Here is a 13,196-nt window from a genome sequence, read left to right on the forward strand (position 1 = left end):
CAAATATCCCTTTTGAAGCAAAAGGAATTATACAGTAATAATTAAGATAACTGAACCAACAATTGGGATCCTGTCAGAAAAAGTATGTTGGGTTTGACAGGCAGTAAGTGGAATGGACATCATTGAGATTGGAATTTAGACCACATATATTTGTGAAATGAAGAAGGACGTGTTTGGAAGGTTTACATCTTTTTGCATTTAAGTTTATTCTATTAGTTTGAGTATTCAGTTGTAAGAAAAGGTGGGAGGACATGTTGGTTGAAGTAATATAATTTTTGGATATGGTGTGCACATGGCAAGAATATACCTAGCTCCTTGACATAATGTTGCCTTGACAATGTACACTGCATACACACTATTTGTATACACACTACTCCCTCCAGTCAATATCTGGCAGAGTAGAGACAGTGAGATTATACACTAGCTGATCTTGGAAGGCTTCTAGAAAGCTACCAATAGGTTCGGTCTAGTAGATGGCTTGCGAACATTGTTTTAGAGCTGTACCTTCAAAATGTAAGGAAAGTTGGATCTTGTCATGATGTCCATCATAACTTCAAAAGACATCAATCATACCAAATGTGGAAGAGATGGAGGGGGGGTTTATTAGAGCTTTGCTCTGGAGACTAAACATGGGTTCCACCACTTAGTCTCCAATAAGCAAATTTTGTATTTGGTTGATGAGTCATCTCCCACTTAGTATTACCTGGTAACACAGAGGGGTGGTATTCCTCTGTGTGGTGTGAGTGCCACACCTCAACTCCTGCTTATGTTGGTTTGCACCTGGGTGATCACTTCCAGTATACTAGGTGCTGTATTTCAGGACTTGCACATTGGGGGTTATACCTAGGTTTGCTAATAATCCCACCTTCATGAAAGTACATCTAGAATATAATAGAAATTTATTTATTTATTGTAAATGGATCTATTTAAAAAATAGATCTGGATTTTTTTTTGAATTTTTACAATGCCAAGTAATCCATTTAAAAATAATAATACAGGTAGTTATTAAAAAAAAAAACAAAAAAAACCGTAAAATATTAATGTGACATATATTACCTGTATACAATTTTTCTGTAATCAGCGTGGCAAAACATTATTGCAGGCATTCAATGAACACCAGGTATGCTATTTAGTTTTTATTTTGTTCTTTTGATTTGTGTTCAGGGACTGCTAATGTTATTCACCGAGTAGAGTTATTGATTTCTCCTGTATTTAATAATATGCGAAGAATTCCTTATGAAAAATATATTCTTTTATTTAAGGTCTGTGACATTTCCTGGAACTCCTAGTCCTGAAGTAATATATGCTGCAAAGCCTTTTTACCAACCATTACCAAGTCTCACTGTGAGTAACAAGACATTTATTAATTGCTTAATTTAAGTAATTTTCAGTAAGTTTTTTAATTTGTTTGTATTCTTATCATTCCCTGTATATATTTTATATTTGTAAAATTATTGGATAATGTTAATTGAATGCTATTTGCTTGGTGTGGTCAAAAGGTTTCGATACAGGCCATAAGCTAAGTTACTATAGTCAGTACAAGATTCATCTGATAATAGCAGTGGAATTGTTGAACCATTTGTCATTTATTCGGAAACTGTTGGTTTGAATGTGTCGCTCAGAAGTAATAGGCTATTTTAAGTAAAAAAATGTTCTCTTTATACTCCAGTATGACCGTTAGAGGGAACAGGCATTCTGTATGTTATCAGACACTGTCTAAAACACTGATGGATCCAATATCTTTCTATTTTAGAAGATTTTGGGGAAGTCCAGTTGGCCTGTCTCCCTAAAATCCACTCATGCACATCTTCTTGATGGTAAGTCCTGTTACGTCACTTTGGTGGCAACGAATGTGTTGAGTGGTTCTATTCAAGATGCCTGGTCAGCATGAAGAGGAAATGACCAAACCCTCCAGCACATGACCACACGATGAAACAAATGGCCCTCAGTCCCCAGCAGCTTTGACTCCCCCTCTTACGGCAGCGAGAAGATCAAGAGTGGAAGCAGAGGGTGCTAAGAATCTGGGTACAACCAGGCTGCCATGCACGGAAACTGAACTTGTACCGTTACAACATTAGATCGCTCATCAATGAAGAAAGGATATTAGAGCTGGAGAAGGAATTAGAAAATTGGAATATCATCAGTTTGGCTGAAACAAGAAGAAGAAATGAATCACTTATAAGTTTATCAAGTTAAATTTGCTGTACACCAATGGAAACAGTGAAAAGAACGAAGGTGGAGTTGGCTTTTTGGTCCATAAAGATATAAAAACATCCTGAAATTCAAAAGTATATCACCAAGGGTGTCAAGATTGCTTCTCAGAATTTCTAAGAGATACAAACTAAAGGTTATAATGATTTATGCATCAACATCGAGCCATGATGATGAAGAGGTTGAAGAAATGTACACTGAAATTGAGAGACTTCTAGATGAACAGAAAACACCATCATTATGGAGGACATCAATGCTAAGGTTCGAAAGAGACAAAACAGTGCAGAAAGGGGAACTATAGGAAATTTTGGAATTGGTGAAAGAAATGAAAGCGGTGAAAGACTTGTGGAATTTGCAGAATCTCAAGAAATGTCAGTAATAAATCCATTTTGCAAGAAAAGGGTAAACAGAAAGTGGACATGGAAGAGCCGAAATGGATTAACAACTAATTAAATAGACTTCATCCTCACTAACAGAAGATATATTGTGAATGACGTTACCGTCCTGAACCAGGTAAATGTTGGAAGTGATCACAGAATGGTAAGGTGCACACTTGATATAGATGTAAGAAAAGAAAGGGAAAAAAATGACTCAAGTAAATAATACGAAGGTCTTTGAGATAACAGAAGAGGAGAAAAAGTGGTATATATTTGAACTTAAGAACAAGTTTGAGCTTCTGCAGACCATTCAGGACAAAGATATTGATGAGGAATACAACAACTTTCTGAAAGTGATAAAGCCGGAGAAACCTATAGGTAAAAATAAATCCAAAGAAGAAAAAATTAGTCAAGAAACACTTGTCACAATGACCGAAAGACAACAAATGAAGAGCAAGGTAAACACTGACAAGGACAAAATTGAGTATAGTGAGTTATGCAATGCCACTAGAAAGAGACTCAGAGAGGACATAAGAAGATTTAATACAAGAGAAGTAGAACATGCATTAAGGGAAACAAAGGACTTCAGTCAGCTGTTATGAGCAGTAATACAGCAAGACAAATGATACTGAATCTGAAGAATTAATGATAAATAGCAGAGAAGGCATAATTCAAATAGCAGAAGACTGCTATAAAGAATTATATAAGGAACAAGAGAATGATGCCAGCAGAGGGGAAGATGCATCACAAATTAGCAACACATGCGACATGCCCGATATCCTTCCTGATGAGGTAGAACATGCATTGAAGAAAATGAAGAGTCAGAAAGCCATGGGTGAATGTGAAGTTACTATAGAATTGTTAAAATTGGGAGGAAAAGACACAGAAACTGGCAAGACTCTTCACAAAATACATTAGGAAAGGCACAAAACCTAAGGAGTGGATTAATGCAATCATAATTTTGCTGCATATGAAAAGAGATAAATCAAATTGGAAATTATAGCCCAATTAGCTTGTTGTCCCACATCTACAAGTTGTTCGTAAGGGTCATTACTAACATATTAGAAATATGTTAGTAATGTTAGTATGTTAGAAATAATACTTGATTAGAATCAACCAAAAGAGCAAGCTGGCTTTAGGACAGGATTCTCAACAATGCATCACCATCATGTAATATCGCAGCTAATGGAGAAAACAAATGAATATAAAACACCATTATGCCTGACATTTGTGAATTATGAAAAGGCATTTGACTCCATATTGCATAAGGCAATGTTTCGGGCACTGGAAAGACAAGGCACAGATACCCCATACATACCCCACTAATGATATTAAGAGTAGGAGACCGGCAGAATTACTTAACAAGTACAGGTCACTATTGAAAAAAAGCAGTGAATTAGGGTTGAATTTGAAAGTGTCTGCAATTCTGCCCAGACACGATAGTAGGGAGTATATGATGAGAGCCTTGTCGATCAATTCGGCCCTGGAAAGATTGTGCAAGGCTCAAGGGGTAGAATTTTTTTCAGCCTGGACTGTACTTGTTAACAGGAGAGATTGCTTCTACAGGGATGGGATACACTTAAATAGAAAGGGTGCAAGAATATTTGCTGATGCTATCGAGGCAGTGTTAGGTGGGTCGGAAAACTGCTAGCTTGGGGGGATTCAAAGACCAATAGATTGACAGTAGCCACTGGCAGAGGTGAAAGAGATTCATGCACTGCTTCTATTAGAATGAGCAGATGCCTGAAAAACAAGATGCATGATATTTCAGAGACTGCTTGGAGCCATTGCGGTACAAGTAAACACATGGGTTGTGTTAGGGTAGCTAAGAATAGAAACAAGTGCAGGTATACTTGCGTGTACACCAATGCTAGGAGTTTAGTAAATAAATTTGATGAATTTGAGGTATTGCTCAAAACATCAAAGGCAGATATTGTGGGGATTTCAGAGACGTGGTGTCACACAGATATAAGGGATGCAGATTTTGGGAGTACAACGTCTACAGAAAGGATAGAGAGGATAGGAAGGGAGGAGGGGTTATGCTATTAGTTAAGAAATACATAAAATCCAAGGAAGTGAAGCCGGTCGACATCACTGGACAGTGCAGTGTCGAGTCAGTTTGGTGTGACATAAGCATTGGGAGATCAAAATTGAGAGTAGGAGTGTGCTATAGGCCTAATGACTCTGATGAGTATAATAAGAAACACAGGGAAATAGTGTGGGCCAGTAAATCAGAGAGTCTTATAATTGGGGATTTTAAATTTCCAGATATTGATTGGAATTTGTGGATTGGTCACTCACACAGTAGCAAGGCTTTTGTGGATTTATCGGATGATTGTTTTCTAAATCAGCATGTTCGGGAGGCAATTAGAGTGAGCAATACTCTTGATTTGATTATCAGTAGTGATTCTTCATGCATTAAGAATCTGCAGATAGAGGAACCACTAGGTGGCATTGATCACAGTGTGCTGAAGTGGGATTTACTCAAAGAGGTAACTACCATCAGGGGTAAAGGGAAGGGTTATTGCTTTCGTAAAGGCGACTACGATGGTCTGAGACAGTATTTAAATTCTATACAGTGGGACCAACTGATGATGTTACCAACAGCAAATTCAAAATGGGAAGCATTCAAAGAACTTATCTTGGAAGCTACTAGACTTTACATACCAACTAAGAAATATTGTTCAAGGTTTAGGCCTAAATGGATGTCAGATGAACTAATGAGACATATGGCAGAGAAGAAAAATAATTGGGATACATATAAATTAACACGTGACACAGAAGCCTATAATAGATATAAGTTGATCTGTAACCAAGTTACAAAGGAGGTTGGGCAGGCGAAGGCTGATTGCGAGAAATCCTTGGCGAGGGATGCAAAGAAAAACAGCAAAGAGTTCTTTACTTATGTAAACTCTAGAAGGAAGGGGATGAATCAGATTGGTCCACTTGATATTGATGGGTCAACTGTTGATGTTCCTGCTCAGGTAGCTAACAAACTAAATGAATATTTTGCATCGACATTCACACATGAGGAGTTATTCAGCAAGGGGAATGCCAGAGGTGTATTCAACTCTGGCAGTAAGCTAGAGAATCTTGTAATAACTGAGAGTAAAGTGGAGGAGAAATTGTTGAAGATAAACACAAGAAAGGCACATGGGGTGGATGGGATCTATCCAGTTATATTAAAGGAGGCAGCAAAGGCAGCAAGCAAACCCTTAGCCATAATTATGAGAGCTTCCTTGGACTCAGGGGAGGTACCCATAGACTGGAGAAGTGCAAATGTGGACCTAATTCAAAAAAGGAAGAGCAAAGGCTGACACAAGTAATTATAGACCTGTGAGTTTAACTTATGTTCCAGGAAAATTAATGGAGGCACTGGTTAAAGAAGCACTTGCAGGATCATCTAGACAAGACTTCAGTTATAGCTCGGACACAGCATGGTTTTGTTAAGGGGAAGTCTTGCCTGACCAACTTGATTGGATACTATGATGCAGTCACAAAAGAACTGGATGCAAGGAATAACTTTGATATTATATACTTGGATCTTAGAAAGGCTTTTGATACTGTTGCACATGGAAGACTGCTGCACAAATTGGAGCTGTGTGGCATTTGAGGCAAATTGCTGTTATGGATAAAGGGGTGGTTGAGGGGGAGAAGACAGAGAGTGGTAATCAATGGACACTGCTCATCGTGGACTAATGTTATTAGTGGAGTCCCTCAGGGTTCTGTGTTGGGTCCATTATTGTTTTCTGTATTTATAAATAATATTGATGATGGTATATCAAGCTTAATGTCCAAGTTTGCAGACGATACAAAGGTTGGCAGGGTTGTTAAGGACACTACTGATGCTATGCTGCTGCAACAGTATCTGGAAAGGTTGAGCAGATTGGCTGAGAGGTGGCAAATGAAGTTTAACATTGACAAATGTAAAGTACTACATATGGGAAACAGCAACCCCAGAGCAACGTATCAACTCTGTGGTACTACACTGACAGTTGGTAGAGAATGAAAAGGACCTGCGGGTGGTTGTGCAGGCAGATATGAAGTTCTCTGAGCAGTGCAGATAGACTGCAAGAGTAGCTCATGGTGTCTTTTCAATGATATACAGGAATTTTTATAGCAGGGATAAGGAGGTGATTATTCCCTTGTATAAGGCAATGGTCAGGCCACACCTTGAGTACAGTATACAGGTCTGATAGTATGAATCAGAGCTGTAATACTCAATATGTTCTACGTTGATAATAATATTAGTAAATTAATAAGAGGAGTTTACCTCAATATAGTACATAGAACACTTCCGTATGATACCCTCCAGAAATTAAAACGGAAAAAACGAAAAAATCGACAACTTACCGGTACATTAAAGTAAAATATAACGTATTTATATTTTACTTTAATGTACCGGTAAGTTGTCGATTTTTTTCGTTTTTTCCGTTTTAATTTCTGGAGGGTATCATACGGAAGTGTTCTACGTACTATATTGAGGTAAACTCCTCTTATTAATTTACTAGTATACAGGTCTGGAGGCCTCCTTTCAAGAAGGATGTAGAGCTGCTGGATCGAGTATAGAGAAGGGCAACAAGGTTAGTGAATGGAACCAAGGGTTGCTCTTACGAAGAAAATCTTAAGTTTTGCAAATTACAGTGTCTGGAGACTAGGCACCGGCGAGGTGATCTGATAGAGGTGTATAAAGCCTTGAATGGTTTGAGCATGCTCAATGCTGATGGGATTCCGCCTCTTGCTCAGAATAATCACCCGAGAGGGCATAAATTCAAGTTGAGGAAAGACAGATGTAGGATAGATATGTGGAAATTTGCCTTTGGCCAGCGGGTGGTTGGTTGGTGGAACGGACTTCCATCCCTTGTTGTGGAAGTTGATAGCCTAAATAAATTTAAAAAAAATAAATTAATAAATAAACGGAGGGGTGAAGTGGAAGTTTTTTTTTTTTTTTTGGCTGATGCTGCATAAGCTTGCTTTCTTGCATCATGTGCCTCTACTAATGCTAATGCTAATACATTATGATTTTGAAGAAAATATATGAGAATGCTACCTCCTTTATTAGTCTAGACAAAGACAGTAGCAAATTTAAAATTGAGAAAGGAGTTCGACAAGGAGACACAATATCTCCAAAGTTGTTTACTGCTACCCTTGGGGAAGCTTTCAGAAGATTAGACTGGTCGCATAAAGTATGTGTATCTAAACTATATGAATGTAGTGTATCTAAACCATTTACAATTTGCAGATGGCATTGTGATCATAAGCCACGATCCCAAAGAATTAGAGGAAAATCTTAATCAGTTATGCAGAGTTAGTAAGGATTTCGGACTAAAGATGAATATGGCTAAAACAAAAATAATGATGAACAAGTATGCCACTGAAAGGGATATAATCATTGAAGGAGCAGTAATTAAAAAGGTGAATTATGAGCAAGAAAAAAAATAAAAATTAAAAAATTTCAGAAATTAATAAATAAATTATGCCCTCACCAGGAAAGCATAGCACCACCATCTCCTGCATAACGTATGGTGCTACTGCTGCCAGAAACATGATAGAAATATTGGGGGAACCATAGTGACTACTTCTTTAAATATGCATCAACCCTGTGGAAATTCTCAAACCACTTGCATTTATTAATGGCTTGCTAACAGCAAAAGAACCATGGATGCCCTGATTCAAGCAATTATGACAGGCACAACAACAGAAAATAAGTCTAAATTCTAATTTAATTGCGTTTTTTATGTCTTTTAAGTTTGTTTTAATTATTTTGCAATATTTTCAGATAATTTAATTTTGTAGTTAATTTGTAGTTTTGCTGTTTAGTTAGTAGAGTTATTAATGTTGGATATTTACATTTTTATTTTTGTTTTATCAGTTGGACGAAAAATGTGTAATTTACATTTTGTCTTTGAGTTCGTTTATGTTGCTTCCTACGTTATTTGGATAACCAAATTTAAGGTGTATTTTCTGTTGGCATGTCTGTTTTGATCACTCACATTGGGACATCTATGGTTCTTTTGCTGTTTGGGAATTTCCACAGGACCATTGCTACTTTGAAAAAGTGATCACAGTGGTTTTCCTAAACTTTCTTTCTTTTAGGTTTTTCTTCTTCAGTAGATGGCAGCATTTTGCCCATTGGGTTACCGCATAGTTACCAACAAGTTACCTAAAGGTGATCTCGAACGTGCCACAGACACCATGACTGGACAGTCAACCTACACATGGGATGGAATGGTCAATAATATTCTTGACTCTGTTCCCAAACAATGACCAAGCTCTCAACATTGAACAGACCAACATATGCAATGAGAATGGGGCATATGCATCCATTGAAATAGAACCACCATTTACAGCAGAGGAGCTGTAAATGGTGGTTAACTGCCTACAAAGCTATATTTCCCACTTCATGGAAAATGGCAAGCCTCTGTTAATTTTAAAAAAATCCAGAAAAAATACTGTGAATGATCCCAAGTCATACAGACCAATTTGGTGCTTCAAACCTGGTTGCCTTGCTACCAGTACTGAGAAAGGTTTTTGTCGCTTACCTGAATGCAAACCTTTCGTCGGACAGACAGTTTTGCTTCAAACCTGATTGTTTGGCTGAGGATGTAATGAACAAAATGATGACAGCAGTGCAAACTGCTCAGGAAAACTTCGTGCTGGCTATTTCGATTGATTTGGCTGGAGCCTTTGATACTCTATGGTGGCCCAGCATTCTCAGGAGAACACGCATTCTGGAATATCCCAACATTTTTACAACTGTATAAAGGAATACCTTCACGATAGAAAAATAATAGTGCAAACAAGATTTCAATCTATACAAAGGAATGTTATCTGTTGATGCCTGCAGGGCTCGGTGCTGGATGAGTTCCTGGGAGCGAATATGGGCCAGATGGAAGCTCACCTTTGTGGATGATCTTGTTCTCCTGGTAAAGGGTAACACCAGAAGAGCCTTGGAACAGCATGCAAACATTACCCTGAACCTTCTTTGGGATTGGACAAAAACCCATAAACTGCTTATTTCTAGCACAAAGACAATCTATACTTCTAAAAGGTAAATCGGTTATTCAAAGACCTCCCCAGATGCTGAGAAAACAGTAGCCTTGACAACAGAATTAAAATGCCTCTGTGTAATTTTTGGTTCCAAACTGACCTTCTTTCCTCATCTTGCATATGTTGGTAAAAAAAAAGTGAGAAGTTATGCTGGCATGATAGCCAGAATCAGCAGAAATGATTGGGGGTTAAAAAGAAGACCCTTGCACTTGTTAAAGGCCCATCTTAATCCCAGTTATTATATACAGAATTCCCAGAATGTTGGTTGTCAACAACCAACATTCTGGGCAATGCAGACAGGCTGCCAGGGCAGGTCATGGGGTTTTGTCAATGATATATAGGAATTTTGCTAGCAGGGAAAAGGAGGTGATTGTCTCTCTGTATAAAGCAGTGGTCAGGCCACGCCTTCAGTACTGCATACAGGTCTGGAGGCCTCATTTTAGGAAGGATGTAGATTTACTTGAGCGTGTACAGAGAAGGGAAACAAGATTGGTGAGGGGAATGAAGGGATCCTCTTACCAAGAGAGGCTTAAGTTCTGCAAATTGCAGTGGCTAGAGACTAGGCACCTGCGCAGTGATCTGATTGAGGTGTATAAGGCCTTGAATGGGTTGAGCACGCTGAATTCTGATGGGATCCTTCCACTTGTTCAGATTACGAACCTAAGGGGGCATAAATTCAAATTAAGAAAAAACAGATGTAGAATAGATGTGCGGAAATTTGCCCTTAGCCAGCGGGTGGTTAATTGCTGGAACAAACTTCCATCTGTCGTTGTGGAAGTTGATATGTTAAATAAATTTAAGAAGGAACTGGACAGGCATTTGGAGGGAATGGTGTGCTTTTTTTTTTTTTTTTTTGCTGATGCTGCATAAGCTCATACACTTGCTTTCTTGCATCACATGCCACTACTACTACTACAATAACAACAACAACAACAAAGCTAAACCAGGATCAATCCAGCGTGTCATTCTACTCATGAGTGCTTACCCCACTCTTGCTCTGCAGACTCCGGCTGGTGCACTGCCACTAGATTTGGAAGTAATAAGGAGAGATCAGAATTACAGGCTCAGAAGGCAAGTCCCTGTTGAGATCGTAGAGATAAATATCAACCTGACAGCTGACCTGAAATGGAGAGGAAGAGAATACCAACCTGTCTATACTAGCTGTGGTAAGACAGATGGGATCAGTCTGACAAAGGGGAAGTCACTGGGAGTTTCTTGCCACTGGTAACCCTAATATCCACCAAGCCACTACACTGGTTGCACCAAGCTTGTATGCAAGTTTTCTGCTAACAGGGCATGGTTCCCTAAATGTAGTTATGTAAACTGGGCTAAAACAAAAATCCTAAATTTTTGTTTTAGCCCAGATCCTGAATGCACCTGTGGTGCTGATGATTGGGCTCATGTCTTATATGACTGCCCAAACTACCATACCCATAGATGTCTGCTAATCACTAAAATGGGACCTATAAACTGTGGAGACTAGCAATTGCTCATCTTTGACAAGATGCATTTCATGGCTTGCTCTGATTTTGCTCAAAAAGCTTTTGAGACAAGGAGAAGAAACCATGCCACACTTACCTAACGTGTGACAACCTTGGTGCTACTAACCATGATTACCTGACATTACCTAAACTGAATTATGTCTGGCCTGCCAGAGTGTTTCCCAACCAGCAGTAGGCTCCATAACTTCCCTCCGATATATTATTCATGCATATGTTTTCTAAACAGTTACCCCTAATACTTCAGTATCACTATTTCTTTAGATCAATTTATCATATTCCTATTTTTATGTTTGTAAATTACAAAATAGCATAGGTGCTGCAATAATGTGAGTGGGCATGTGCTTTTCAGTATAAATGAGTTAGATAGTATGAATCAGAGCTGCAATTTTCATTCCTGTGATCACGACAGTCGGTCGAAAAGCATTGTCAGCTTCAGGAAGGAAAATCGTTTTGAATATTTTCGTTAGATTCTTTTAATTGCGTTAATTTGAATTTTAATTGTTTTGAATTGATTTTGAATTGTGTTAAATTGATTATTTAATTATTTATAATTTACTTTAATTATTTATATTTTACTTTAATGTACCGGTAAGTTCTGGAGGGTATCATACGGAAGTGTTCCACGTACTATATTGAGGTAAACTCCTCTTATTAATTTACTAGTATAAATGAGTATATCTTCAGTATAAGTGTGCGTGTGTGAAAATGTGTAGTTGTGAGTGTATGCATGTTTCTGTGTCACAATAAGTATGTATGTAAGTGAATGTTAATTTGTAAATATAAGTGAATGCAAATATGTGTGAATTTTTTTTTTTTTTTTTTTTTGTATGATTGTCTGATGAATGGGTGGGTATGTGTGTCTGAAGGAATAAATGTGTATGAGCATTGTATGAGTGTATATATGTATGTATATTAGTTCTCAATTTGTAATTTGCTGGGTGGGTAAAGTGTCCACTTAACCAAAAAAAAAATCAGTCTGTGTGTTAGTCCCATTCAGGGTAGGGACTGTTATGATTGATTCACAATTGAATGAAAATGTCCTGTACATGTTGGACTGTTGTGCCCTGAATGTTTTAATATTAAAAAAAATAATAAAATAAAATAAATTTATATACTTCTCTAGGTTAAGCAGTATAATTGCAAATGAAAATATTGGTCATCAGTGTCAACTATGCAGTGACTGAGCAAATGTAATATTGATTGTTAAAAAAAAAAGTGGTGTGTGTCTAAATAAATATAACTGTCCCAATTTAGGTGGCACCTACATCTTGTCTGTCTGTGTGTGTGGTGATGGATGAAACATGGCAAATGAGTGAGTGAGCGTTGCGTATAATCAAAAACGAGTCCACCCTGGTGCCACCCCCGAAGTAGTAAAAATAAAAGTGTGAACTTGTATAATTGTAAATATGAATGCAGTATACTTGGGAAGAATAAATGTGTGTGTTGTCCTGGTAGGCCCCCCCCACCAAATCTGGACCTCAGTGGAGTAACCTATTCCATTTTTTTTTTTTTTTTTGCCATTTATTAATACACACAGTTTACATACATTCATATATATACAAAACTTATAGAAGATTTATATACAATTATATATACATTTCCATTGACATCATCCAGGAGTTGTGTGTGTGTGTACGTGTATCATGGGCTAGGTGGGCAGGAGCAGCAGTGCATAGCACACGCTTCTTGATTAGACTGGGATTCGAGCCCATGCCCACCAAATACGGAGGATGCGGAAAGGTCAGGGAATGACCACCACATATCTCCCGAGCAATATGGCCTTAGTTGCTAATGCTCCTAAAAACCAAATAACAGATAACAACGTGTATCATGGTGGCTCCAAGGTAATCCATCTGCACCTTTATTCTCTGTGATGGTGTAGAAACTCTAGGCCATTTTGACACCAGGGAACAGCCAACATCTGGGCAGCTGCCATCTGATGCCTATCCTCAGGTATGATGAAACCAGCCTGGGTCTGCTATCCTATATGTGCTTATGCGCACAAAATCCTACTCCCAGGTTGCCCAGACCTGGGTACCAGCAAACAAAAAAAAAA

General features: G+C 38.1%; 1 protein-coding gene across 1 annotated transcript in view; it reads left to right on the forward strand.

The window, feature by feature from the left end:
• LOC150076274 (vacuolar protein sorting-associated protein 37A-like) overlaps positions 1-13,196 on the forward strand; it is a 186,457-nt gene that overhangs the window by 107,557 nt on the left and 65,704 nt on the right. The window contains exon 5 of the mRNA XM_090387453.1: positions 1,263-1,344. Coding sequence (XP_090243579.1) covers positions 1,263-1,344 — 82 coding nt within the window. The remainder of the gene's footprint in view (positions 1-1,262; positions 1,345-13,196) is intronic.

This window comes from Mastigoproctus giganteus, chromosome 13 (assembly GCF_048544385.1).
Source record: "Mastigoproctus giganteus isolate SK-2022 chromosome 13, ASM4854438v1, whole genome shotgun sequence".
Taxonomy (NCBI): domain Eukaryota; kingdom Metazoa; phylum Arthropoda; class Arachnida; order Uropygi; family Thelyphonidae; genus Mastigoproctus; species Mastigoproctus giganteus.